Here is a 26,122-nt window from a genome sequence, read left to right as displayed (position 1 = left end):
ACAAACAACTATATCACACAAAAATCAGAAATATACATGACTCACCACATCCTCCAATCCACCATTTAATCCCTAGTATGAACCAACTTGCCCTGAACCCACACGTTCTTCACATTCCGATCATCACCACTCCACATCCACTTCTGAATCTGTTCCTGCCAAGTCTCGCCCCCGAACAAATCGACATTACCAACTGGGCCCGAGGTATCCACAGTCCTTGTAGCAAGGGGACTAACAGTATTATTCGGCACAGAACCCAACTCGATCAACTGAGCATCCCAAATCATCCCCTTATCAAACCCGCCAATATCACCTGCCATATCGACAACAGCCGCACCACCCCGCGTAGCAAGATAAAGACTCTCCTCGACGGAGAGCTTCTCCGTCCCGTTCGTGGACACGTTGCCCGTCATCGTCTGGTACTCAGAGCTATACTGCAAGAGGCGGGAGACGAGGCAGGCCTGACGAGCGGCTTCGAGGATACTAGGACTGTATCCGCCGCTTACGTCTGTGCCTAGACCGACGGTGAGGCCTTCGTCGAGGAGAATACGGACTGGGGCGAGACCGGAGCCGAGGGCGGAATTTGATGATGGGCAGTGCGAGATTTTCGAGTTACGTTCCCGGATGAGGGTGCGTTCGTCTTTGGTAAGGTGTACGCCGTGGGCGAGAATAGTGCGCTCGGTGAGGAGGTGGGCTTTGTCGTAGACGTCGGCGTAGCTGGACGATTCCGGGAAGAGTTGTTGGACGAGGGCTATTTCGTCTAGGGTCTCGGCAATGTGCGTTTGGATGTGCAGGGGTGGATTATAAGATGCAGCGAGTTTGCCGAGGCCATCGAGGGAGGCGTTGCTGCAGCTGGGTGCGAATCGGGGGGTAATGATTGGGTTAATGAGTGTGCCGTTGGGGTCAAGGGTCTGGATATATTCGATTGTGGACTTTGTTGCGTTAAGACCTTGCTCGGCGGATTGGTCAACGTAGTAGCTTGGGCATATATCTTTGTTGTCCATGCAGACACGGCCGATGAAGGCGCGTTGGCCGTGAGAGTGGCAGATCGAGGCGAGGGCGTTGGTAGCTGGGACGTGGATTGTAGCAAAGTAGGATGCGCAGGTTGTACCGTGGGCGAGAGTGCGAGCAACAACCTCGTCGTAAACGCGCAGTCCTTCTGGAGGTGTATCTTTGGGGTCTGTCTGTTGGTTCTTCGGATCAGACTTAGAACCAAAGCTTGCCTCGGTAGGATAGGTATATTCGTTCAGCCAGTCCAGTAGGCCAGAGGATCCGAACAGGCCAATGTTGGGGAACTGCGGTGCGTGGATATGGGTATCTACATGGTAAGTTAGTTGTTAGAAGGCATTGGACGAGAGAGATGGAACATACCAATGAAACCAGGGAAGAAGAATTCGTTCCGTGCATCGTTGGACTTGACAACCTGGACCTTAGTTCCCCTGCTACGAGTGGTACCATTGGCATCAGCCCAGCCATGGCTAGACAGAAACGATTGGAAGCTGGCATCGTCCTTCACAGTCCAGTCGTATCCCTTGATACGTCCATCTGCAGAAGAGACCCAAAGTACACCTTGATTGCGATCAAGCTCCGGTTTGTCCGAACTGGAGTTCAAAAGAGGGAGATGTATGAATGTGCCTCGATAGACAGTGAATGGATATGTCGTGGCGGTGGTACCGCATGCATTGAGCAATGCAAGCATCGCGACTGAGAGTCGAGACAAGTTTGAAAGCATGATGAAAACGAGTGAAATGCGTGCGAGTCAAGCCGCTGTCTCTCTGTCTGATTCATGATCATCTCGTGGATAATGTCGATTGATATATCTCCATTGAGACGTCCGGAAATTGAAGGGTCATCATCGTCAATGGAATGACATGGTGAGATTGATGATATCCTGAAAAGGCAGGCATAGCAATAGGTCTTGGGGTACGAGGGCTGTACCTGCTTGATGGGAAGACGATCTTCAGGGCTGCAGAATCATCAATCGATAATGTGAAGTCGATATAGACGGTATGAGACAGTTAGATCAACAGGGCGTGATAATCGAGAATGTTCTGGGCTCGGTGTTCGGCTGCTTCCGACTGCTCGCTGGTCTTAGTTGCAGGTAAGAAAGTGTACAAATGAGTAAGGATGTACAAAATAGGGTAATGAGACGAGTAGTGATCAGCGGCTGTGCATAATCAGGTTCATCTGCCGTTATGAACAGGAAAGAAGATGACCAGCGGAGACTGGGAATCTGATTGCAGCAGCTGACAGCGAGGCTTTCGTGGTGAAATTTTAGTTCTAATAAAATGAGCCAATCAATTATGGAGGGTTGCTTCTGCCATCGGCACGTTTTCGAGTAACATTAATATGCAACTACCGGAGAATGGCACCTTTCGCTCTTCTGGCAATCTAGATAGACTGCTATACTAAATACAATATCACGGCTACATGCCATCACGATCTCGACTTTCACGATCGCATAAGTATTCACAAGAACATGGTTTGGATATATTCCTCGTGGTAGAAAGAATACTCTGCGGAACGATCATCACAAGAATGTTGATCTTCATTTAGTCGGATTGATAACTATGTCCGTGTCCAAGATAGAACCAACCCAGCAACCTTAGATGATCGTAGCCTAGTCACTAGAACTATTCCCTATCGAATATTCTATTATAATAGTCTTCAAGGACATATGTTGTAGAACTCACCAAACCCAATTCTCCAAGCAAAGTATTATACGGACAAACGGGCCCAAGCGGCAAATGGCCGCTAAGCGAGTTCAGCATAGCCGCAAGCACCCGAAGGCCAGTCTGGCCACAAGCCCAAAACCCAACAAGACGGACATAAACTACGATCCGACATATTGCAATTTCCGATCAGACACTTCAACGGTAACGAGAACGAACGAAACTGTCATGCTCACTATGGAGGATCTAAGATATCGTAAACAGAGAAAGTTTTATGAGAAAAGAGGCGATCGATATGCACGGCGTGCATTAAGTTTGCTCGTGTCCTTGCGACAAATCAGAATCCCTGCCTTGTCGGAACTCGAGCGGCAGTTCTGGTAGTGCTGGCACTTCTGATTGCTCCAAACTCAGCCATCGAAACCTTATGGAAGTAGGAGGGGGCAACCTCCACGAGTCGAGTCATGGTAGGTTTTTGCGGGCGGCTCCGAGGATGATTTTACATCAACTACTCTACGGATGATCAGAGAGAAGTTTAAACATGATTGAAGGCGTTGGTTTGGATATGTTAGGCTCATAAGTAGTATCTAGTAGGAAGCCAGACGAGACTGACTAATAACCAGGAAAGAGCCGAATAGAGCCGAGGCCGAGGTTCACAAGGACTGGAGAATTCCGTCAATACCGCGAAACTCCAGTACAGAGTCTTGTTGATGAGATGGTCTTTTAGGTCTTGGTAGACTTCGTCCAAGTGGAAAGGATCAAACTCGAGATCAATGGATTGGCAAAACCCTAATTCTCGTTCTTTCTCTTTTCCGATCGGTCTCTTCCATGACCGACATGATGTGTTCAGGGCCCTCTCCGAACGTTCAGCGTCTTCTCTCGGGAAACTCGTAAAGAATGCAGCGCAATACTCTGCCAAACCCCCAAGGGAAGTCCTCGCGACAAGTTCAGCCCCAGAAACACCTGAATGGTCAACCACCTGAACAAACATTCTCAGTGCGATCTTAAACGGACGTCTCTGCATCTTTGATAGCAATATTGGGTTATCTACCCGTGAAGCTCAATTTTAAGCTTATCCCGACAATACAGTATATCCTAACAATGTGTAAACTTCACGACGAAAAGCATCGGCCACTTCCCCAGAATTTCACGATCCAACATGTTGAGACTTTCCCCGGACATCTCCACAATACCCCAGATATTTCTGCAAGCCAAGCAGCGTTGGCCCAATACCGATTGATCTTTTTACGTTCCATTAACCCAACGTGCTGTCCTGCGGGCTCGCTCTTCTCCCAGTTGGCCGGCGACCGGCGAGTACCGAAGACTTCAACCCCGTACTTAGAGGCGACCCACCGCAGTCGATCTGTGGTCAGTGGCAGTGGCAAGACAATTGTCAAAGCAACTACTGCATCAATCTCAATATCGAACACACTTGCTTTGCAATTCCATCATATATCGGTCGTGCATCGCCCTATAATTGATTCATATCTTCTCTTCCTTTAAGCAGCATCGACATTGTTCTGGTCTTTTGTTATATTCCATTTCCATTCTCATATATTTCACCATGGGCTTGAAGCCGTATATGGGCCTTCGAGGCAATGCCCTCCTCAGGGCTGCTGTCATGCTGGTCGTGTGCCCAACTTTTACCTGCTATGGATACAATATGAGTGTGGCAGGTGGCCTCTTGACGCTTCCTGCTTTCAATACCCAGTTTCCCCGGATGGATACGATTACTACAACTGGAGCACAGCAGGCTGAGAACTCGACTATTCAAGGTGAGTCCTAACACACATAGTTCCACTGTATTCACGTTGTCTAATGCTGGTGGATGTTAATAGGCACTGTCATCGCCCTCTACACTGTCGGCGGTATCTTCGGCGCCCTGTCATGCGTCTACCTGGGCGATCTGCTCGGACGCAAGAAGGTCATCTTCTGGACCAACTTCATCACCATTATTGGCGCAATCCTCATGGCAACCTCCTTCGACTTTGTCCAATTCATCATCGCACGACTAGTCCTTGGTCTGGGTATTGGTGGCTACGTCGCCACCGTCCCAGTTTGGCAATCCGAGATCTCCCCTGCACACAAGCGTGGCTCCAACGTTGTCACCGATGGTATCTTCGTCGGTCTCGGCGTTACTCTCGCCCTGTGGATTGACCTGGGCTTCTACTTTGTCAAGGGTAGTTCCGTGTCGTGGCGGTTCCCGCTTGCCTTCCAGGTCGTGCTGTCGGCTATTGCTATGATTTTCATCACGGTGATGCCCGAGTCTCCTCGCTGGTTGATCAAGACTGGCCGGATTGATGAGGCTCGCGAGGTTCTTGCTGCTCTGCTTGAGCTTGAGCCTCACTGTTCTACCATCACGGATACTATCCATGAGATTCAGACTACCCTGGCTGTCTGTGGAAATACCTCTTGGACTGCTATGTTCACCAATGGCGAACAGCGTCTGTTCCACCGTGCCTATCTGGCTGCTACCGGTCAGATGTTCCAGCAGATGTGTGGTGTGAACTTGATCACTTACTATGCTACTACTATCTTCGAGGTAAGCTGATACTTCCTCATATGCCGCCCTTCTATCTGGTTACCCACTCAAGTACCATCCACTAACATAATCACAGCAATACCTCGGCACCGACGCAGTCAAGTCCCGCATCCTCGCCGCAGCAATGGGTCTCATGCAACCCTTCGGCGGCTACCTAGCCTACTACACAATCGACCGACTCGGCCGCCGCCCACTCATGCTCTGGAGCGCCGGCGCAATGTCAATCTGCATGGCCGTCCTCGCCGGTACTACCTCCCCACCCGCGAAATCCAGCACCGCCGCCCTAGTCATCGCCGTCATCGCCCTCTACTGCTTCCAATTCATCTTCACCGTCGGCTACTCAGGCCTAACCTTCCTCTATGCCGCGGAAATGGCGCCCCTGCAAGTCCGCGCCGCCGTCAGCGCCGTCTCCACCGCCACCGTGTGGACCTTCAACTTCCTTCTCGCAGAGGTGACGCCGATTGGCTTTGCGTCGATCTCGAATAACTATTATATTATCTTCGCGGTGATCAATGCTTTGATCGTGCCGTCTGTTTACTTCTTTTTCCCCGAGACCAAGGGTCGCTCGCTCGAGGAGATTGATGAGATTTTCGCGCAGTCCAAGAGTATCTTTGATCCGCCCAAGGTGGCCCGCCGGATGCAGAAGACTCTCAGGGCTCATCAGCCTGAGGCTGCTGGGGCACAGGATTCGGAGAGTGGTGGGGAGAATAATGAGTATGTTAAGGAGAGTGTTAAGGCTTAGTTCTTTGGAATGATTGGAATGAGGTTTCTGATCGGTATTCATGATAGTTGATATGGTTTCTTCGAATGGTCATTTCGATTGATGATGTCTGTATACAGACAGTGGATCCTGTGCTGCAGGTCAATGTGGATTGGAGGGTTTAATAGCCCAAATAGCACATAGTAAATAGCGGATACCCAATAAGGGTTGTCATTGTTCATAGCAAGCTGAATGAAGTCATATGCTTCTTTTGGTCTGATCATGTTGACTTTCTTAGATCTAGATGTTCCTGTAGTGCAGCCTTGCATAGTGGTAAACTGTCCCTGCCCATGAGACGCTCGCCGGGGAAGGGAGTTCACCTGAAGTTGGCCCTAGGGGCTGAAAGATCACACTAAATCGCCAGACAATACCGAACTAGAAGCCAGTGGGGAAGCAACTATTAAGCAAAAATGGCGAATAAATTATGTGAATGACATACACAACAAGCTAAATACCACCCACTCATGGTCATCTCCATCACCATCATCCATCGCATCGCATCTCATCACAACGTGTGCTATACCAAGTCCTCCTCGACACTCATAAAGAAGGATGCTTCAAACGATAAAATGATGATTTGCTTCCAGCCCAAGAATAAAAATATCCATCTCACCTAATTCTGTACAATATGTTCTATCACGGGACCTCACAGCACACGACCAGCTGAGGAGCTCGTGCTACGGTCGTTGGTCTGCACCTTCCGGAGACCCTTGCCCGCCTGGATGGAGGCGAGGAGCGCGGATCGTTCACCGCCGGCCCCGCCCGCGGCTGGGGGAGGTGGTGGGGGCGCGACAGCGGGGGTTCCGAATGGAGGAGGTGGTGGAGGGGGCGCAGCGGGGGCTCCAAATGGAGGAGGCGGTGGTGGTGGTGCGGCAGGGGCTCCGCCAACAGGGGGAGGGGGAGGAGCGGCAGCTGGGGCTCCAGTGGCAGGAGGAGGTGGTGGTGGAGGGGGAATGCCAGCTGGAGGAGCTGGAGAAGAAGCTTCTTCAACTGCAGGGGGTGAAACGGCTGCGGGTGGAGGGGGAGGGGGAGGAGCGATAGGGCTGGCTTGCACTGGGGTAACGGACTTGTCTTCATCCATGGCGCTCAGGGGACGAGGAGGGGCCATGGTGCCGAACAAGATGCTGGCAAGCTGCTTGGCACTGCCGCCGCCGGGGTGATCGTCTTCCTCATCAGAGGAATCGAACTCGGAGCCAGCGGCAGACCAGTCATCGTCATCTTCAGGCCGGGCACGGGTCTTGCGCTCCAAGGGAACGGCTCCGGTGAAAGTGGGCTTGAGGGGTTCCTGCTTCTCTTGCTGGGCGAGACGGTGGAAGGGGTTGGTGGAATGAGCAGCTGGTGGCGAGGTGGCCGGCTCGGAGGGCTGTTGGCCCAGGGACTTGAAGTAAGGGTTCTTCGACTCGGCATCGGGTGTAGTGGCTGGGAAGCTGTCAGGGCTGACAACCTTCTCGGCCTCTGGAGCAGGCGCAGAGACAACGGGCTCGGGGACAGCGATGGTAGGAATGGGAGGAGCAGACAGAACTTGGCTCTGCGTAGGAGTGCTGTCCTGAGGGGTAATATTGATAGGGCCTTCATCATCTGAAGAATCCTCATCCATACCCTCCAGCTCGCGCTGCAACTGGCGCTCACGTTCCTTGGCAGCCTCAAGCTCGGCACGCTGGGCCTCGAGTCTAGCCTCCTGCTCCTTGGCCTGGCGGGAAGCTTCTTCCCTCCGACGCTTCTCTTCCTGCTTCTTGATCTTGCCCTGTCGAACCTGTTCCTCAAGAGCACGTAGCTTAGCATCCTGAGCTTCCTTCTGCTTCTGATATTCCTCCTCGCGCTGCTTGGCCTCGTCCCTGTCAAACAAATTAGCACACTAAACAATCACATTAAAAATTGGGCCCACTTACTCAAGACGCTTAGTCTCAGCCTCCTGAACCTCTTGCTCCTCCTTAATAGCCTGTTCACGAGCAACCTCTTCCGCCTTCTTCGAATCGGCTTGACCGGCACTATCGGTGCGAGCCCGGCGAGTAGGCGGCGCAGGAGGTGGCTTCTTGCCAGCAGTCTTAGAGACAGCTGGGGCGGGACCACCACGCTCTTCAGCCAGACGGCGTTGTCGCTCAGCCTCGCGCTTAGCATCTTCCTCCTCGGCACGCTTGACACGCTCTTCGCGCTCACGCTTCTCCCTCTCCTGTCGCTGCGACAAAGTCTCAGTAGCGTCATTGGGCTTCAGGCCAGCAGCGGCCATACGCTCAGCAATGCGCTTCTGGGCGCGCTCTCTCGCGGCTGCCACACGATCCTCGTGTGTGTTTCCAGGGTATGAGCCCGTAGAGGGAGTGGAAGGTGGCATAGAAGGACGAGCAGCGGGCGACTCGGCAGGGGAGCGATACTGAGCGCTTGAATCCGCAGCAGGTCGTTCACGCTCTTCCTTACGGATGTGAGCAGTCCGGCTGTTGCGGCCGAGATCGTAGATGAAATCACGAATAGTATCCTCCACACCCAGGGCATCCTCCCAGCGACGCTTCTCATGCTCGCGGGTAGAGTTCTCACCCTGGTCACGGAGGCTGTCCTCGAGACTCTTGGTAAAGTCACGAACACTCTCCTCAACGTCCCGAGTCATGGTGTCGTTGCGCTCCCTTTCGGCCTTCACGTTGTTGTTCTCGGCCTCCAGACGGCGAGCAGCTTGACCATCATCATCCGCGCCTGCAGGAGCAGGACGGCCGGCAAGCTCAGCAGCACGAGCTTGCATGCGGGCACGGGCGCGAGCCTTGATGCGATCGGCCTCGGTGATCAAACCACCAGGACCGGTACCGACAATGTTGCCGGCGCTGCCAGGGTGAGCTTTAGCATCCTTGAGACGGAAGAGCTCAAGCTTAGCATCGGCAATCTCACGCTCAAGACGGCGAACATCAGACGCGACCTGGGGGACTTGATCCTCGTAAGCCTGTAGCTGGCGACGGAGTGATCGACGCTCCGCTCCATTGTCAAGTCCACGGAATGCAGCGTTCGGGTGAGTGTCAATATCGTCCTGAACGCGACGAATTCGGTCCATCAGGCTCTCAGCCTCACGGCGGTCCTGACGATCGAGGGCATCGTCATCCTCAGCACGGTTCTCGTCCTGGAAGTCAACGGCGTCAAGCATGATCTTAGCCTCACGGATCTTCTTCTGCAGTTGCTCCACGGAGAGCTCCTCGGTCTCAGATGCTTGGGAGGAGGGGGCAGGAGAGGGGTGCGGCCGTCCTGGCCAACACGGCGACGCGCACTAGAACGGTAGCCACCAGCTGCGTCGTTATTCTTGAACATTGTCGCATCTTTGCGTCCGGTGCCAGCAGAGGCAGCACCGCCGCCGCGGAAGGAGTGGTCCTTGAGATAACTGACGCCGGTCTTCTGGGGCTGCAAGAAAGCTCCTGTGGCCTTGCGGTTCTCAGCATCCTGTGACAAAAGGGACTTGACGGTACCGATGGACTCATTCAAGTGCCTCGTGGAGGGGGGAATAAGTTCAGGGGGCAGACGGCTAGGAACGGGGTATCCGTTCAAAGCACGATAGATCAAATGCATAGCCACGGCGAACTCATCCATGTTGAGACGGCCACGGTTGTGCGGGTCTGCCAAGGTCCAGATGCGCTCGAGATCCTTGCGGTTCAATCCACTCTGTCCCATAATCTCGATGGCGGTCTCACCACCGACGAAACCCTTGCGAAGACCATCCCAAGCACGGAAGAGGTCGTCGTAAATCTTCTTCTCTTCCTTGGTGATAGCCCAGGCAACGGTAGCGTTACCAGACAGGTTGGCAGTAGTGAAACCACCCTCGCGGCCAGGCTGAGGCATGAGCTGTTGCTTCATGGCCTCAATGTTGGGCAATCCCTGCGCGGGGGTGTTGATGAAGCCCCACTGTCCGGGAATGCCGGTGGGCTGGGCAGTCAACCCCGTAGGCTGAACGGCCAATCCACCAGTCTGTGCGGGGCTGAGATTCGATCCAAATCCAGTAGGCATAGGAGGCATAGGAGGGCGAGGTCCAGTGTACCCCGTAGCCTGCGGGTTGGTCAGGAATCCAGTCTGTTGTGGCTGGAGGAACTGCGACTGATTCTGTCCGGGGAAGCCTGTCTGCTGGGGCTGCAGGCCGGCCTGCTGAGGGAAGAATCCAGTGGGCTGGGCAGTCAGCTGCGACAGAAGCTGCTGGTTGCTGGCCTGCTGAGGCTGAGGCTGCTGGACGATCGGAGGGGTTGACTTGTTCTCCAGCAGTGGCGCATCGAAGCTGGGGGCGTTGGTGCGCGGGGCAGGCTCGGGCTGGGTGTCGGGCACATCGAAGGAGATAATATCGACCATGCTGGAAACCTCATTCTTGATTGTCTCGGGCAGCGCCCCGGGAACCTCGCGGCCGGTCAAACGCAGGTTGCAAAGGTACATGGCCAGTGCGAATTCGGGGAAGAAGAGCTGGCCCGATTTGGTGGAGTCTGACAACACCCAAATCTTGGAGAGGTCGCTACCGGGGAGTTTCGAGCGCATCAAGAGGTCTCTTGCTTTGTCGCCTATAAAATGCAGATCAGTAAAGCTGTCCTACTTGGAACGAGTAATTCGCCACCATATGGAAAACCGACCTTCCATCGTCTTGCTATCACCAACCGCTGACTTGAAGAGCTGCTCGAACTTGGCCTGGTCCTGCGCAGTAATGAACGACAGTCGGATGCTCGGGATTCTGGAACCAGTCTTCGGCGGGACCTGGGGAGGAGGTCCAGAGGCGCCATCGATCTGGAAGGAGTTCGCAATCTCGGACGACGTCTTCACGCGAGTAGGGAGGCCCGTGGGTTGCGACACCTGGAGTTGCGGGGCTTGCGGCTGCGACTGGTTCTGAGGAGGGTATCCGGTATATTGAGGCTGCTGGAAGCTCTGTTGCTGTTGCAGCTGAGGTTGCTGCTGCTGTGGTTGTTGGCCAGGGAAGCCAGTGAACTGCGGCTGGAGCTGGCCCGCGGGGAATCCGGTAGCCTGGGGTTGAAGCTGTGCGCTACCGAATGGCGAGGGCTGTCCGGCGAAACCAGTAGGCTGAGGCGCAAATCCTGTTGGCTGTGGCTGTTGCATTGGGGCTTGCTGTTGGCCCTGGGGGAATTGCGAGTATGAGGGCTGCTGCTGTTGCTGCTGCATGAATGGTGCCTGGCCTGGGCGGCCAGCACCACCACCGCCGAGGTAGGAATTCGACGAGGAGAACATTATGACGAACGCGGGACTCGCATGGACAAAACAGATGCTAAGAAACCCAGAGAGAAGAGATTGGTGGGGAGGGAAAGGAGAAAAGAAATGCTGAGGGGGAGATAGGTGAATCTCAGGAGCAACGTAAATGACGCCGTTGTAGGGACGCGGAGGCACGCTAGCCCAAACTAGCGCTTAGTCATGGGGGCGGGTCTGACCCTTGTGGCCTATGGCAAGAAGAGTAAATATAGTACACAATGTTAGAGAGTTCTCGACACAGTTTGTAAGACTTACAGAGGGTAAGAAGGGTGATCATTTAAATAATTGTGGCTTTTTGTTGTGTATTTTTGAATCCAGGTTGGACAATTCGTTGGGAAAGCCGAGGAAACAACCAACAACCCCAAATAAGCCTTATTGACTGATAACTATGGATCAATACTTCAACCCTTGACGCGGTCAGCTATAGAGGTCAAAAGAGCAATTGAATTTGAATTGCATTGCTGTGGTATCATGTTCGATACATGGCTGAGTGCACATGCAGAGATAACTATCTACTAACGAAAGTCCTCGCCGGGACTATGGGGCCGCACGCAGAAACGAAAGAAAACAAACCGAATCCCGGATCAAACGGAAGGAAGAAGGAACATGGGGAAGAGGAATAGGAGGTGGAGAATATGAGGGGAAACAGGATAAGGAGAACAGACAGGAAGAAAAAGAAAAGACATGATGATGAAAACATGAAGAAAACCCAGGTGCGCCGGACCCCATTTGGAAAACAAAAAAGCAAGAAGGATGTAGAACTGGAAATCATGGCTGCAGACGAGACAGACATCGATTCATCCAACCCTTTACTCGCCGATGTTCTGCTGCTGGTTGGCAGCGTTGGCCATCTTGCGCAGCTCATACTCCTTGGTGAACTCGCGCGAGAGGATGCCAAGGTCCTTGATCAGGGCCTGGCAGGCGTTGATGACGGCCTGGCGGGGGGTGATCTCGCCATCAGTCTGGCAGCGGAGCTGGAAGTTGGGAGTCAGGGGGTGAGGGACCTAGAAGGGAAGTTAGTGATACTCTTGGCATCGAGATTAAGATGATTCAATGCACATACCCTGTAGGCGGCGAAGGTGACGTGGGCGGTGCGGAGGAGACGGGTGCGGATCATGTTGCCAAGGGTGTGGTCTTCCTTGTGGAAGGTGAAGATGGCGGCGGAGGGCATGCCTGTATCTCTCGTGTCAGTTGGATGTCTCACGGCACATGGTGATGCACAGGAGAGTACTTACGAGTATCAACCTCGACGTCGATCTTGTTCTCGCCGGGGCCGAGAAGGATTGCCTCGTAGCTGAGATATAAAAGTCAGTGTCTGGATAAATGTAGAAATGTAGACGGTGGTGCATGAAACCAACGATGAAGAAGCAGAAGGACATGATGCAAGGAAAGAGGGCTGTAACAGTTTTGATGCACGATCCTTTAACTAACGGGGACTGGCGATCATCCGTTTGAACCGGGCGTGGACCCCGAGGCTCAGGGCGGGACCGACTACCAGCACGCTCCCTGGCAATAGCCACGGAGGCAGTGGTGAAGCCAAAGTTGGATGGGTACGGGTACGAGTTCATGATGGCCGGGGTATAGGAGCGGTCTTGATGGAGATGGTTCTGATGGAGTGCGGTAGGAGGTTGAGAGGGAAGAGGAGGAGAAGGATTGGGAAAGGAAGAAGGACTCGACATGATCAAGACACGTCCAACGATAAACAACACGGCCCAGGAGCAGATTGGCAACGCGTAGTGGAAGATGAAGTTGTACGGGAAGTGGAAGAGTTGGGGGGTTTGGGGGGGGAAGGAGGGAGCAGGAAGGAGGAAGGAGCGATGGATAGAGTTGGACTCGGCCATCCAACGACATCATCCGGCGGTTTTTCCATCTCGGATGTATGAATTCAATCCACGCCTCGTCCTCGGGACTCTCTCTGCCAGCCAGTCCCATATCTGCCAGTTACACATGGGAATCGGTCGAGCATCATCGGAGCCCACGCAGGCATGGATATCTGAACTCAATGGGGAAAAGGTGAAGGTGCAATGAAGAAACGATAGAAAGTAGCACTCCAACATACCGGTCTGGTGCGTTCATGCTGGCGGTTGGACTGGGTAGCGAGGCTGGGGAGATGCAGTTGGATAGTCGTGAAGACTAGGTGGGTGCGAGATTGATGGTGGTTGTAGGAGATCAAAACTGCCCAGGATATGTAGGAATAGTCAAAGCTGGAGAGCTGCGGAGATCCAAGAATTTAACTCTGCAGATTAAGCAGATTTAAGAACTGCTGTTCAAATAGGCAGCGGTAATTCCCTCTTCGTCGCGGCCTACGCCGTGATCAAACACCAGCAAACTTTCCAGATAGAAGTGACTAGAACGCTGGAGATTTCCAGAACTCTAGATAATGCTTAATGAGTTTGACGCGTGTTGATGAGTTCAACGAAGTGGCCAATCGGAGACCAAGGCGCTGCCTGTTGCGTATGAGTTGTGGAGATATAGATGAGGAAAAGTGCCTTGTCGCGGGCAGATCGTGATATTGGCCACGTGATGATGCCTTGAATGACAAGTCACATGATATCCCACTCAGGTCATGTGATACTACTTGACCTAGTTGAGATGCATGGAAAACAGGGTTACTTCCGTGTACTTAGAGGATGTCATTCAAATTGGCAACGTGTCAATTAATTACAATGTCATAGCTTACTTTATCAAAAATGAAGTGTATATCTATCAGCTGTATCCCAAGTTCACCTCGGTTCTCCGCATGTTGCGGCAATTGCGGGTCCATCGAGAGAGCATCCCCTCTATGTATTCCAAACTTGGCAAACTGCAAAGGCACACGCATCACCTTGTACTACCAGCATCAACATTAAATCTTGATTACTCTGTCTCCAAAGATATTAGAATCTCTTAAGTGCACTTTCCTAAGAAACCTAACATTCTCGGTATCCAAGCTTCCTCAAATTCCCTAAATACAACATGTATATCTTGGCACCAGCCGTTCATCACCATCAAGATGAAACTACCCTGGAAAATAACATATCTACAAAACCCACCCACCTTTCGCGGACAGCGCTCCAATGCCAAACATCGCCACCGTATAAGGTTACTCGTAACATCCGTCTCTCTATCCGGCGGCATCGGCTTCATCGCCAGCGGCTATAATGTAACCCGCAGCAATCTAGAAACAAACCTCCCCTATGCAGGCCAGTTGATAAAGTCTCACCCAGACAAACAGAATCCTACATGCAAATTCTACGTTGAAACGGTCATTTTACATTTAGGTATGAGATTCATCATTTGGGGCGTTGATCGTGAAGAGGCAATGCGTATACTGCGGAACTACAAAGTTGCTTCTGTGTGGCTTTTTGCGCCAAGGAATATGCCTGCTGATCTTGTACTATGGCTCGGTAGATTGACCTTAAACCAGCGGATCAAGTATCTGGTCTATATAACCGAGCAAACACCAGAGTTCCCATCTACATACCCTCCCTGCCTCCAAATCAGCTCCACCTCCGAAGCATCCACATCCCTGAAAACCCTCCACCCAAATATCCCAATAATCCAATGCTCCGACGTAGGAGGCCACGGCCTTGCAAACTCCGCATCCCTAATAACCCTCCTCCCAGAAATATCCTCCCTGCTAGACCAGCACTTCTTGCCCACAAACCAAAACTAGAGCCAAAATAAACCACCAATCCTCCCGGCGCCACGGACAGCGTCCTAAGAACCCGCTTCCCAGTCTCCCACGAAGCCCACATCCCCTGCGGGTACTAAGATGCGGTGATCTACGCCTTTGACGAGGGTGTCAGTACAGTACGGTCCACCTTCTACAGGGGGATATCGAGGTGGGCAGGGGATTATGAATGCTAGTTATTTTGATGCGATATGGAGGATGGGGGATGAGGAGAATAGGAGGTTGTATGGGGTTCAGGTTGGGAGGGGGGATTTGGGTTGGGTTGTGCCCGAAGGCAAGATGACGAGTTATGCTGGGATGGAGTGGGACTTGTTAGGGGGGTGATGTTGGGGGATGCTTGGGGGGGAGTATTGGGTTGTTAGGAGGGATGTTAGTAGATTGTAGGGTTGTATGGTTGGAAGGGTGGTGAGTAGGGTCGGGTTGTCGTATAATGGATGACTAAAGGGTGGAGGGTCTACACGGAGAGTATACTATGAGATGGATGATTCATGAAAGCGGAGTGAGTAAATGCCCTCGGACCGCGATATATTATATGTAATGATCTCCCAAAGTCAGCCCGAAGGCAGAGAAAAGAAAAGACGAAAACACGAACAAGATGCAGAAATGCTAACGAAAAAAAAAACAACCACAACGAAATGAAAGATTAGAACGAAGGGAACGCCATGCCTGCCTGCGCCAATGCCAAAAAAGAAGAAGCGTAAGGTGATAGAAACGACCACGATGGCATATGTCCTCATACTATTATTGCCGCGTCGCCCGAAGCATGACATGACTGAAACAAAAAGCCCGAACAAAAAGCTGGCTAGAAAAGGGGGGTCGACCTAGCAGCACCGAGGGTTTGCTCGTTTTCAAGGAGATATCCAAGAAAAGGTAGGACAGATGCTGAAAATCAGGCAGGCTTAGTTGGTCTCGATCGTGGAGGTGTGTATGTGCGTCGGAATCATGTCATGAATGGAGGCGAAGTGCGGAAGAATTAAAAAAAAGTACTTTCTATACAGCGACGCCGGGGGTGCATCGACCGAATGCACACAATTTTCAAACTTAAAATGCAAGAAAGAGCCGCAAGAATTAGTGCACGGCACTCAGAAGATCACCCAGCGAAGACGTGCCTCGCTTCAACTTCCAGCTGCTCTTCTTCTTGTCTCGTTTCTTCATCATATCAGCCCAACCCTCGTCGTCATCTTCTTCATCTGAAGCAGGTGGCTTGCGTCCCGCCGGGGACTGGCTGGTTCGCGAGACAGGTCGTACAGTGACGGTTGCGAGCGAAGAAGACTTGGGCAGGCCCATGTGGGATTGGGAGACGGCCAAGGAAGAGTGATGTTGGTTCTCATCATTCCAGCCCTTGTTCACCGACGTGACACCGGGGCCAGGCTCACCTGCCATCACCGAGACAGGACGATATCGGGACGCAAGACCGGCATTGCTGCGTTCAGAGGGTGCGATGGAAGCGGCGTAGCCTCCAGTAATAGGTCTGAAGGGTGGACCACCGGGCAAATTAGGCATCGGCGAGCCTCGTCGCGCAGCGATATTAGGATCGAGCATGCTGAGAGTACGCTGTTGTTCGAAGTTTGGCACCATAGCACCGGGTGGACCCTGCATCGACATCGGCCTCAGGTTGGGATTGACACCCATAACCGAAGGAGGACCCATGGGGCCACCCTGCACGGGCATACCGCCCATCATTTGCGGCGGCATACCACCAGCCATCATTGGCGGAGTACCAGGCATACCTTGCGGCATACCTTGCGGCATACCCTGCATACCCTGCATTTGCATCATCTGTCCCATCCACTGCATCTGCATCTGCATCATATTCTGCATTTGGTTGGACAGATTCACCTGAGCCTGCTCGCTGGGAGTCATTGGCTGCGGCCCCATCATCGAGTAAGGTCGAGGCACGCCACCCGGACTGCCCATCCCCATTTGCATCTGCTCGTACATTGCCATGGGATTGGGGCTTCCGCCTCCTGCACGGCGAGCCGCCCTGTTCCGCTCTTCATTGGCAATGACACCAACGAGACCGCCTGGAGGAGGAACGGGAGAAGAAGCACCGCCATACACGGAGCCAGAACCACCACCCAAAGCTAGAGATTCCCGATTGGATGGATTGACAATTCGAGCACCAAAGTAGGGATCCTGAGGCAGATTCCTGGCAAAGACCGGGAGACTGCCCCTGTTGCCAGCCTCGGCGCCGGCGAGGGAGGTGGACGATGTTGAGTACGGGTGCATCGATGCACGAAGGTTCGGATGAGAGCTGACGTTGGCTAAGCGAGTCGGGGGACGGTTACGATTGGGGAAGCCATGGGCTGCAAGAATACCCAGTGGGATCTCCTCGTCATCCTCCTCGTTGCTACTCTTCCCGCTGGAAGACTTGTCGCCCGGGTTGGATAAGCGGTTGGGAAGGTTGGGGGTGCTACTGCTGGCTCCGGCCATTTCGGGCCGGAGCATTGGGGACGGAGCTTGCTGACCCGTCACCTTCTGCATCTGCTGGCGGTAGAGGGAGAGGTGGGCCTCTTGCTTCCGTCGTTGCCGTTCCGCAGCCCGCTGCTTCTCAACCTCGTCTTCTTCGTCATCAAACTCCTCGTGCTCGGATTCCTCATCGCTCTTGGTGGCATCGCTGTTGGATCGTCGAAGTTCTTGCTGCTGGCGGTAATGTTCGAATTGAGACGGAGTCATTACCTTGTTGCCGTTGGCCGGGGACGAAGATTTGGGTAGGCTTTCGGCAAATTGAACGGCAAGTCGGGCATCGTCCAGACCGTTATCACTCGGGGCGGGTGACCGTCGTGGCGCGAACAAATTCTCGTCCACGGTGGGGCTCAAATGCGAAGGACTAGTGGCCTTGCCCTTATCGAGAAGGGGTGTTTCACCCGACGGGGAAGCAGCCTCTTCCCAGCGAGGCGAGGAACCTTTAGTCCACAGCACCGACTGTCGGACCATCTTGGCATCTTCATCGTCAATGGTGTGCGATTCCTGATCCACCGGGTATATTCCACTCCTGCGCAAACCATCCGACGGCCGACGGACGGGTTTCTCCAAGGCCCGGTGTGAAGTTGTCGCGCCGAGCATCTGGGCAGGGGAGGGTGAGGGTTTGCGGAAACTGGTGACCGTTTCGGGAGTCGAACGAGCTGGCGAAGTGACCTTTTCGCCGCCGGGGCTATTCAACAAGTTGTCGCCGGAGTGACGGCTACCCCAGGAATAAGGCGAGGGGTCGACAACCGCCGATCGGTCTGTATTAATGGGAGCCGGTCGTCCAGCCCTACTGTCAGTTGCCTGGAACTCTGCCAGCGCTTGCGTTGGTGGGGACGAAGAGTACTATGACCACACCGTTAGTCCGTTTATCCTCACCTCCCCCTTACATCTAGACATGACTCGTTGGTTCCGCGTACCTGTTTAGCTCGTTGCGGAGAAGAGTCCCGCAAAAGGGCGCTTTGCCGCTTCCCCAAGTGGTCAAACATCTTTCCGAAGTCATCTTCCCCAGATCCGAGATCGAAATTCAATTGCGAATCAGGTAGCCTGGGCGGAGTTGCCGTGTCATTGGTGCTACTGCTGTAGGCACGCTGCTTGGGTACATCCGGCGTGGCATGTCGAGGGGGAGCAGGGGGCGTCGAGTTCTTATTAAAGCGTCCACCAAATGAGAACGTCCTACCGGCGGCTCTTAAAGCCCCTGCCAGTGGAGGTGGAGCGGGGATATCGTGGATTCGCGAATGTGGGGATGATGCTTCATCGGGCGGCGGAACTTCGGTCGATGATGGGAGGGTAGAGGAGGAACTGAGGCGGGTTGAGGTTGAGCTTTCGTAGGTCGGACCACTGTCATTGTGGCCGGTCAATCGCTTTCTGAGAGATTCCATGGTCCCGGGGCGGTCATACCGAGTTTTGCCCAAGGGAACCTCTGACCCGGCGAAGATGTTATCAGTGTCCTCAAGACTGGCATGACCCTCACTCATGCGCTTGGTGAGCTGATCACCGTCCGTCATTGATCGTTGTTGAGTTCCCGGTCGCTCAAAGACACGGAAGGAGGATTGAGGTTGGCCATCCACCTCGTCTAGAACGTTGCCCGAGGACTTTCTCCGGGCAAAGCCTTTAGGCAGCTTGATGGGCATGGGTGCGGTATTGCGGGAATTATCGACGCAAGAGCAGGGTCCAGCTGGAACGAACGGAATTGGATTGCGTGTAGACCTGGCCTCCCTTCAATCACGAATCACTCTCATTAAAGTTTCCCGTCAACTTCAAAGGAGAGAAAAGAAAAACTAGGCCGTGAATAGTCTCCTTTGGGGCTCTCTTTGGTGACTTGGACGTGTCGAATGCAGGTGAACGGGGGAAAAGTGGGTAAGGAAAAAGCGATCAGTCCAGGAGGAGGGGATGTGTCTCTGGAGAAGGATGGGCCGATTGGGCCGAGCGGTCGCAAGGGGAAACGAGAGAACTCTTTTGTACAGCGGGGGAAGAAACGAGAAACGAATGGCCGGCAATGATGTTGATCAGGGGATGACAACTGGAAGAGTTGAGGAAACGAGTTAGTTCAGTAGGTCAGGGAAGAAGCTTCTGGAGGAACACCGCAACCGAAGGACCGAACAGCAAGAATCACACTTCTCTAGCGGCTGATCAAGACCCCCGGAAGGAATCCACCCGGTGGGTTCGGATGCTGTGATCTGATTGCAAACTCACAACAACGCTCCCAGGAAGGTTTTGGTGCCTTCTTGTTCTTTTCCCCCTGAACCAAGAAACTCACAGATTCGAGATGGTGTGCAGAAAATCAAGCTGTGGAGGCTGAAGAAGCGAAAGAAAAGAATCGCGATCAGGTGAGACCCGGGCTTAGACTGGGACACTTGTAATGGTCGTTTCAGTTTTGGGCTCCGCTGTGATTTGAGTCCGTCGCGCCAGCTGGAGCGAGTCAGATCGGGGGATGTGGAGCTCTTAGGAGACCAAAGGGGGGGGGGGGGGAAAGGGCCTTTGTTCGGGTAGGACCCTGTTAGTGTTGGTATGGGCCGTAGGATTGGATTTCAACCTCACAGATCAGGATTCAGTGCTGGTTTCGGGATGAACTGAGAGGTCCAGAGCGACCGAAGCCAGGGGAGGCAGCCCAAGAATGGATAGGGAAAGGAATACCGGGAATGAACGCGCTGCACAAAGTACGGAATGTCCGCAAACTTGGAGGTAAAGAATGAGGGAAAAAAAAGGAAAAAGGGAAACAAAGGGCAGAAAAAAATAATACACAGAACAACAGTACACCCAAGATCAGCCACTGAGCAACCACTAGAGAGAGAGAGTCGGAGACTAAGAAACTGATTCTAGCACTAAGAAAGTACACTATGAGGTACACTAACAGAGCCAAAAACAATCCAGTTAGGCCAGTCATTAGTGCACGCCTGGCGTCTAGTTGCGTCTCGACCCTGCAGTATTTTTGCCTCCGGGCGCCTTCGTGGCTGGACTAGAGGGGCCAGGGATTAGGGCCGCGACGTATGATGATGACGATGATGTTAGTCGATCATTAGTAGCCCTTTTTGTGACAGCCATCATGGTTTAGATTGGCAGTTCATGATTATTCATTATGGAGTACATATATAGACGGCGACTATCGACTGGTTCATGTGCAGAGCTCAAGTGAAACCTCTTTACTAACTTTAGGTACATGGTACAGTACCAGCCCTGTACGGACGGTCTGTAACCATTTTAGGCTCTCGCCTATAAATAAATAGCCTGACTGAGTCGCTTATGTCACGATCGGACCCGCCGATGATATCCACGAGTACGGACAGTACGAAGCATACTGTACAGAGTAGTCGTCATTCATTGTACTGTAGAGTCTAGGTCTTCTGTAGTCTCTATACAATTCTATCTCCCGTCATTTACCGCATACGGAATACTACGAAGTCAAGAATGCCAGCACCGACTAATCAATTCCTCTCCCTACACTTCCTACTCCACCAAATCTCCCAACTGGAATGCATTCGTCAGAGGGCAGTGTAAGCTTCTCTTGGCCTAACTAGGGGTCCTATCTACGACAACTACAGTACCACTCACCTTTATTTTGACCGAAACCAACTACAGTAGTATGGAGTTCATAAACAGTGCCACTTACTCAAGCTGAAATCAAAATCAAAATGAAAATGAATACAAAACACGAATCATATTCAAATCAAAATCACAATAGAGATCCGCTCTGGCCCCGACCCCCCGCCTGCAGCCCAATCTAATTAATTGGATCTCCTGCTATAATAGGGTTGTCTGGTCCAATGAGAAACCTTGCTAGGTCACGGGCGAAGAGACATTAATCTATATCATTCATGATTTTCCTTTCTCTTACCTTGTTCTCTTCTCGATCTTCGCCTAGTTGCACTTTTTTTCTATTGTGCCACCCCATTTACATGGACCGATCACGTGGATGCTGTAGGCAATTCTGCGTCACCTTTTCTCTCGGTCGGGTGATGATGATTCTCAGGTTTGTACGACTCGAGGTTGTGGATGGCTCGAGGAATCTACAGTCACACGAGGACTCGACATCTCCTGGGGACTGGAGATGGAATGCAGCGGAACTTGTAGTTACGGAGAACTAGAACAAAACGAAAAAAAAAGCAGATTGGAAAATAATAGAAATAATGGAGATGGCCGGTAGATACACACACCAGACAGCAGGTCAACCTACACATTGCGCGAGGCAGTCCTATCAAATTTTCAAACACCATCCATGGCCCCTCTATCGCAAAAGTCGCCAGCAAACATTGATACACTTACTCCTACAAACAACGTCAAAAAAATCAGAGACGGGATAATGAAGGTCTTTTCCTCGCAGAGTTCGGCCATGTCATGTTCACATCCAACTAGTGTGGCAAGTGTAATCAAAGAATCAAAAGTCAAGAATCAGAGCTCATCGAGGGGAAAAAGCAGTGGGAAGTGGGGGAAACGCCATCATTTCCCTTATTTGGCAAAGTGGAGATCATAGTTCAACCACTTGCGAGCATTGACGCCGTCCACATCCAGACCGGGCGTGCCGTAGGTCAACGGAGCGAAGAAGACGAATCCATAGATGGTAAACGCCAGAATGACCAGCGTCGCGACCCATCCCGCAATGACGGACCTGCGGCCCATGCGCTCCTTGGCAGTAACGAAGCGACCCGGGTTGCGGTTCGCTTTAGCCTTGCCGGAGGGGTCATCCACGGGTGGCGCCGCGGTGGCAGGGTCCAGGGGCTGGAGGTTGAAGATGAATTCAATCAACGCACCCGTGACCATGGTCGAGGCCAGGTGAGATGGCAGGTAGTGGTGCAGGAAGCGCTGGCGGCCCATCAGCCAGAAGGGGAAGTAGTGGGCAGCCCAGCACAGGAACAAGAATCCGGTGCTGTTGTACAGGCGAGAGCGGGCTCCGGGACCCCAGACTGGTAGAAGAGATGAAATATTAGTTGCAGATTCAAAGACGGAAACGCTTGATGGGCTGGAACTCACTCTCTTCCAAGGCATCAACTCCACGGCGGAGAGACAATTGGTCGGCACCAACAATACCGGCAAACACAGCCAGTAGACTGCTGGCAATCCACCATCCAATAGGGTTACCGAGGAAGTAGATCTGGCCGCGGGTCTCGTTCTTGGTCCAGAAGCTCACACCACGCAGCAAGAACGGCCACTGGAAGGGCTCGGTAGCGTAAGGGTGGCTGCTAGTCAGCGCGTTGTTGTGGTGGAACATGGCACCCTGGAGTTCAAAGTATTTCCGGAGGAATGACATAGACTTGGGCTTGCGCTCCTCCCGCACCAGGCGGGGGCTATCAGCCGCGATGCCATCGATGGTCTCAGCGAACCACAAGTTGCTGGACTGCAGGATGTTCTTGTTGCCGTTGATTTCGGCCTGCTTGAAGCCCCACTCGGGGAGAGGAGTGGTGTGTGTCCACATGGCAACACGGGTAGGAACGTGGACGAGCTTGATCAAGCTGGCAAAGGTGCGGAACTCTTGGGCTGGCTTGCCGTTCTCGATCTTGAGCTCAAACAGAGTATCATTGTGGCGCTCACCCTCGGCCAGGTCGGGAGTCACGGTGGTGAATTCCTGGTTGGTCGGGTAGTATGGGGAAGCGACATCGTGGGTGAGAAGGTAGCTGTTGGTGCCGACGTGGAGGAGCTGAATGACATCTCCGTTACGAACACTCTTGGCATCGTCGGTAATAGGCTTGGTGGGAATAATTTGCCACAAGTTGTTGGTATCGTTGTGAGGGTAACCGGTCACCTGTTGGCCCTGGCTGGAAATACGGCCATCATCGTAGCGCAGCGGGTACTTCTCCCAGTGACTGTGGAGAAGGGTCTTGGTGTCCTTGTGGCGCAGAGTGATGCTATCGTAGTACTGCACACCGACGGATTGAGCGGTCATAGCATTGTCGCTAAGAGTCTCCTGGAACTCTGGGGACATGAACTCATCACCAGGGCCGGACCGGGTGAGGACAGCAAAGTGGACCTGGAACCAGAAGAGGTAGAAGAAGAAGGGGATGATAATGAGGGCGACCAGACGAGCGGCAAAGTGCTTGATCCAGGTGTACATATCAAGAGCACCCTGGCGCCGGTTGATATCCAGCAGGTTCCACAGGTCGATCAAAACGGCAGCACCGACGGTCACGAAGGTGAAGAAACCAACGTACTTGGTCGAGATGACACAGCTCATGCAGAAACCAGTCAGGAGCAGCCACTTCCACCACTTACGGCCGAATGGCTGGTGGCGCAGCTTGTAGAAGCGGACATAACACAGAATGCTGAGAGCCATAGACAACACCAGGGTGGAGTCCAGGAGGATCAGGCGGTCCTCGCCAATGTGCGCATTGTCAAACACCATCAGACCAGCTGCCAGCACACAGGCTGGGAGCGAATATCCAGACTCCCACATGGTCAGGAAAACAACGGGAATCGTCAGAGCACCGAGAGTAGCGGGCATTGCGCGGAGAGCAAGGTACGGCACATTGTTGTCGATGTACGAGTCGCCAATGTTCTCGAAGAAGAAGTGGCCATCGTATCCGATCAACCAGCCCATGAAGGCAAACAGAAGCTTTCCGAAGGGAGGGTGCACATCGAAGAAGTACATGCGCTGAAGGTAATAGGAGGCAAACTAGCAATGGGGCAAGGACATGTTAGCTCAATCCGGTCGAGGGAGGGCCCCTTTTGCCATTGCGTCGCTGTGCAGCTATCCCAACGAGAAACATACCTTGCCAAAGTGAACCTCATCAAAGACAACCTCGTTCGGGTAATCAATGCGGTAGAAACGAGTCGCAAATGCCAACACAGTGAGCACGATCATGGCCAGCCAATAATCCCACTCCGACTGCTGGCGCGCAGCCGCGACCGCAGGGTGCAGCGAGGCATTATCCGATGGGACCGCCGTAGAAGCCTCCTTCTTGCCGCCTCTCTTACGGAGAGAGGAGGAAGGCGAAGACATTGTGAAGAAAGAAGAGAAGGAAAGAAAGAAAAAAGAAAAACCGATAGAGAATGACCGCGAAACCACCTAAAGTAAATAGACTTCCAAAACGGCGAAGCTGTCAGCAGGGTTCCATCCAAGTAACTCGAGAGGAAAGGATGAATGGTCAGAGCAGGTATATGGAAGCTTACCAGAATCACCAAAGGGCATGGCACTCCGAGATTGAGGCCAGGAAAGCTGGTTGCAGAGAAAGGAGTGTCGGAGGGGGCGGTTTGGACTGGTTGCGTGTCTTCTTGTTTCTGGCAAGGCGGTGGCCCGAGCGGCTGCGCATCTACAAGTCGGATATGGTCTCCAGCCCTACCAATCAGAGGGCTAATAGGGTAGTTATTTAGAAACGAACATGCGACAGGGGACGGAGTGATGACGTGGTTACTCTGCTCTATATGAGGGCTCGCATATAGTATGCATGATGTTTCTAGATGCATAGATTTATATACCTTGTCTGTCAGGCAGCACGTTGGTAATTGTGTCTGGCTTAGACAACCTTGATTGAAAACTACTACGTCGTCTTGCAGAATGTCTACCGTAATAGATCCGTTAGACTTTCAACTCATGGGAGTGGGTGATTCTTTAATATGTTTAGTTGAAGGTGAAACAATTTAACTCTGCACCTAATTGCTTAATTTTTAGACACGATCGCGCCAGCGTCTCATGTTTCGAGTCGTTAGATTCTTCTTCACCCTAGTCTGGTTAAACCTACGCCGGAATTTAAAGGAGGGATCCTCGAGAGTATCAAGGTTGTTTAACTTGATGAACTACGGTTGACTACTCCCGCAGGGGTTGTTTCGGTGTGATTCCGCCTATCTAGCCTACAATGGCTCCCTATAGTTGACAAGGCTTTTTAGATCATAATAGATTTTCTAGTCTAATGAAGGGTCTTGAGTACTAGATAACTCTAAAAAGCAGAAGTTCTGCCTGCTTCGACGGTGGAATTATGTTGCAACTACTGGGCGCTTAAAAAGCTCGACCCCGCAAACGATCTCACACAGAATACGACAATCAGTAGCCTGAAGAAAACCATCCGAAAGACCCTCGGGGACGTGGCCTTTAGCCTTCACCTAAATAAAAACCTTAGTGTTGAATAAGTGAGGCAAAAACTGAAACGTATCACCTTCGAGCAAATCAAAGCGCTGTGTAGATACGAAGTGTCTACATCTCCAAGTCTGGTAGAAATCCCCTAGTTCGACATAGAATCAAACCTAGATATGTCTATCTGAAAATTCTTGTGTATAACTTCTTGATCGCTCCTTCATTGAGATAAATCGGTCACAAGATCAATAGACCCAAACGTTGACAACTCAATATTTCCTTCCAAGTCTGGTAACAAATACCTTCCAAATCCTGTCAGGCCAATCATAAGCCCCCATGCACGTTGGTCTGATGCCGGACCAGTCAAACAGTTGAACTTTGCGATTTGATCTCTGCAATAAGACCCTCGATACGCTCGCGAATATCATCACGGATGACTCGGATCGGCTCTATGCCTTGGCCGGCGGGGTCATTCAGCTTCCAGTCAAGGTATCGCTTGCCAGGAAAGAAGGGGCAAACATCGCCACAACCCATCGTGATGACAACATCGCTGAGCTCAACCGCCTCAGTAGTCAAGATCTTGGGCTTTTGGCTGCGAAGGTCGATGCCTTCCTCAAGCATGGCTTCGATGACATTAGGATTGACGGAGTCGGCTGGGGCGGAGCCGGCAGAGCGAACTTCGATATCGTCTCCGGCGAGATGACTGAGATAACCGGCAGCCATTTGAGATCGACCGGCATTGTGAATGCAGACAAAAAGGACGCTAGGTTTGGCAGCCATGGTATGATTCTTGCGTGATTACTGGGGAAGT

General features: G+C 52.5%; 7 protein-coding genes across 7 annotated transcripts; 1 reads left to right on the top strand and 6 right to left on the bottom strand.

Moving 5' to 3' along the window:
• Window positions 1-65: 65 nt before the first annotated feature.
• Window positions 66-1,699, bottom strand: N7496_011104 (uncharacterized protein; the record flags this gene model as incomplete). Its single annotated transcript, XM_056704017.1, has 2 exons — window positions 66-1,318; window positions 1,372-1,699. The coding sequence occupies 2 exons, from the start codon at window positions 1,697-1,699 to the stop codon at window positions 66-68; spliced, it is 1,581 nt and encodes a 526-aa protein (XP_056549977.1).
• A 2,534-nt stretch (window positions 1,700-4,233) lies between these two features.
• Window positions 4,234-5,953, top strand: N7496_011103 (sugar porter family MFS transporter; the record flags this gene model as incomplete). Its single annotated transcript, XM_056704016.1, has 3 exons — window positions 4,234-4,444; window positions 4,508-5,211; window positions 5,288-5,953. 3 exons carry the CDS (start codon window positions 4,234-4,236, stop codon window positions 5,951-5,953), a joined length of 1,581 nt encoding a protein of 526 aa, XP_056549976.1.
• A 664-nt stretch (window positions 5,954-6,617) lies between these two features.
• Window positions 6,618-11,155, bottom strand: pan1 (actin cytoskeleton-regulatory complex protein PAN1; the record flags this gene model as incomplete). The annotated part of the gene is made up of 4 exons (XM_056704015.1): window positions 6,618-7,806; window positions 7,861-9,125; window positions 9,200-10,479; window positions 10,549-11,155. The coding sequence occupies 4 exons, from the start codon at window positions 11,153-11,155 to the stop codon at window positions 6,618-6,620; spliced, it is 4,341 nt and encodes a 1,446-aa protein (XP_056549975.1).
• An 827-nt stretch (window positions 11,156-11,982) lies between these two features.
• On the bottom strand, window positions 11,983-12,741 carry N7496_011101 (DNA-directed RNA polymerase II core subunit RPB11; the record flags this gene model as incomplete). The annotated part of the gene is made up of 4 exons (XM_056704014.1): window positions 11,983-12,177; window positions 12,237-12,346; window positions 12,409-12,467; window positions 12,605-12,741. 4 exons carry the CDS (start codon window positions 12,739-12,741, stop codon window positions 11,983-11,985), a joined length of 501 nt encoding a protein of 166 aa, XP_056549974.1.
• Window positions 12,742-15,914: 3,173 nt separating this feature from the next.
• On the bottom strand, window positions 15,915-18,946 carry N7496_011100 (uncharacterized protein; the record flags this gene model as incomplete). Its single annotated transcript, XM_056704013.1, has 2 exons — window positions 15,915-18,158; window positions 18,233-18,946. 2 exons carry the CDS (start codon window positions 18,944-18,946, stop codon window positions 15,915-15,917), a joined length of 2,958 nt encoding a protein of 985 aa, XP_056549973.1.
• Window positions 18,947-21,758: 2,812 nt separating this feature from the next.
• On the bottom strand, window positions 21,759-24,243 carry pmt4 (dolichyl-phosphate-mannose-protein mannosyltransferase; the record flags this gene model as incomplete). The annotated part of the gene is made up of 3 exons (XM_056704012.1): window positions 21,759-22,213; window positions 22,281-23,916; window positions 24,013-24,243. 3 exons carry the CDS (start codon window positions 24,241-24,243, stop codon window positions 21,759-21,761), a joined length of 2,322 nt encoding a protein of 773 aa, XP_056549972.1.
• A 1,431-nt stretch (window positions 24,244-25,674) lies between these two features.
• On the bottom strand, window positions 25,675-26,091 carry N7496_011098 (arsenate reductase ArsC; the record flags this gene model as incomplete). Its single annotated transcript, XM_056704011.1, has 1 exon — window positions 25,675-26,091. The coding sequence occupies one exon, from the start codon at window positions 26,089-26,091 to the stop codon at window positions 25,675-25,677; it is 417 nt and encodes a 138-aa protein (XP_056549971.1).
• Window positions 26,092-26,122: the final 31 nt, after the last annotated feature.

The sequence above is a fragment of the Penicillium cataractarum genome, assembly GCF_028827025.1.
Source record: "Penicillium cataractarum strain IBT 29864 chromosome Unknown utg000009l, whole genome shotgun sequence".
Taxonomy (NCBI): Eukaryota; Fungi; Ascomycota; class Eurotiomycetes; order Eurotiales; family Aspergillaceae; genus Penicillium; species Penicillium cataractarum.
Note: the sequence above shows the minus strand (reverse complement) of the source record. Positions and strands in the feature narration are given on the sequence as shown.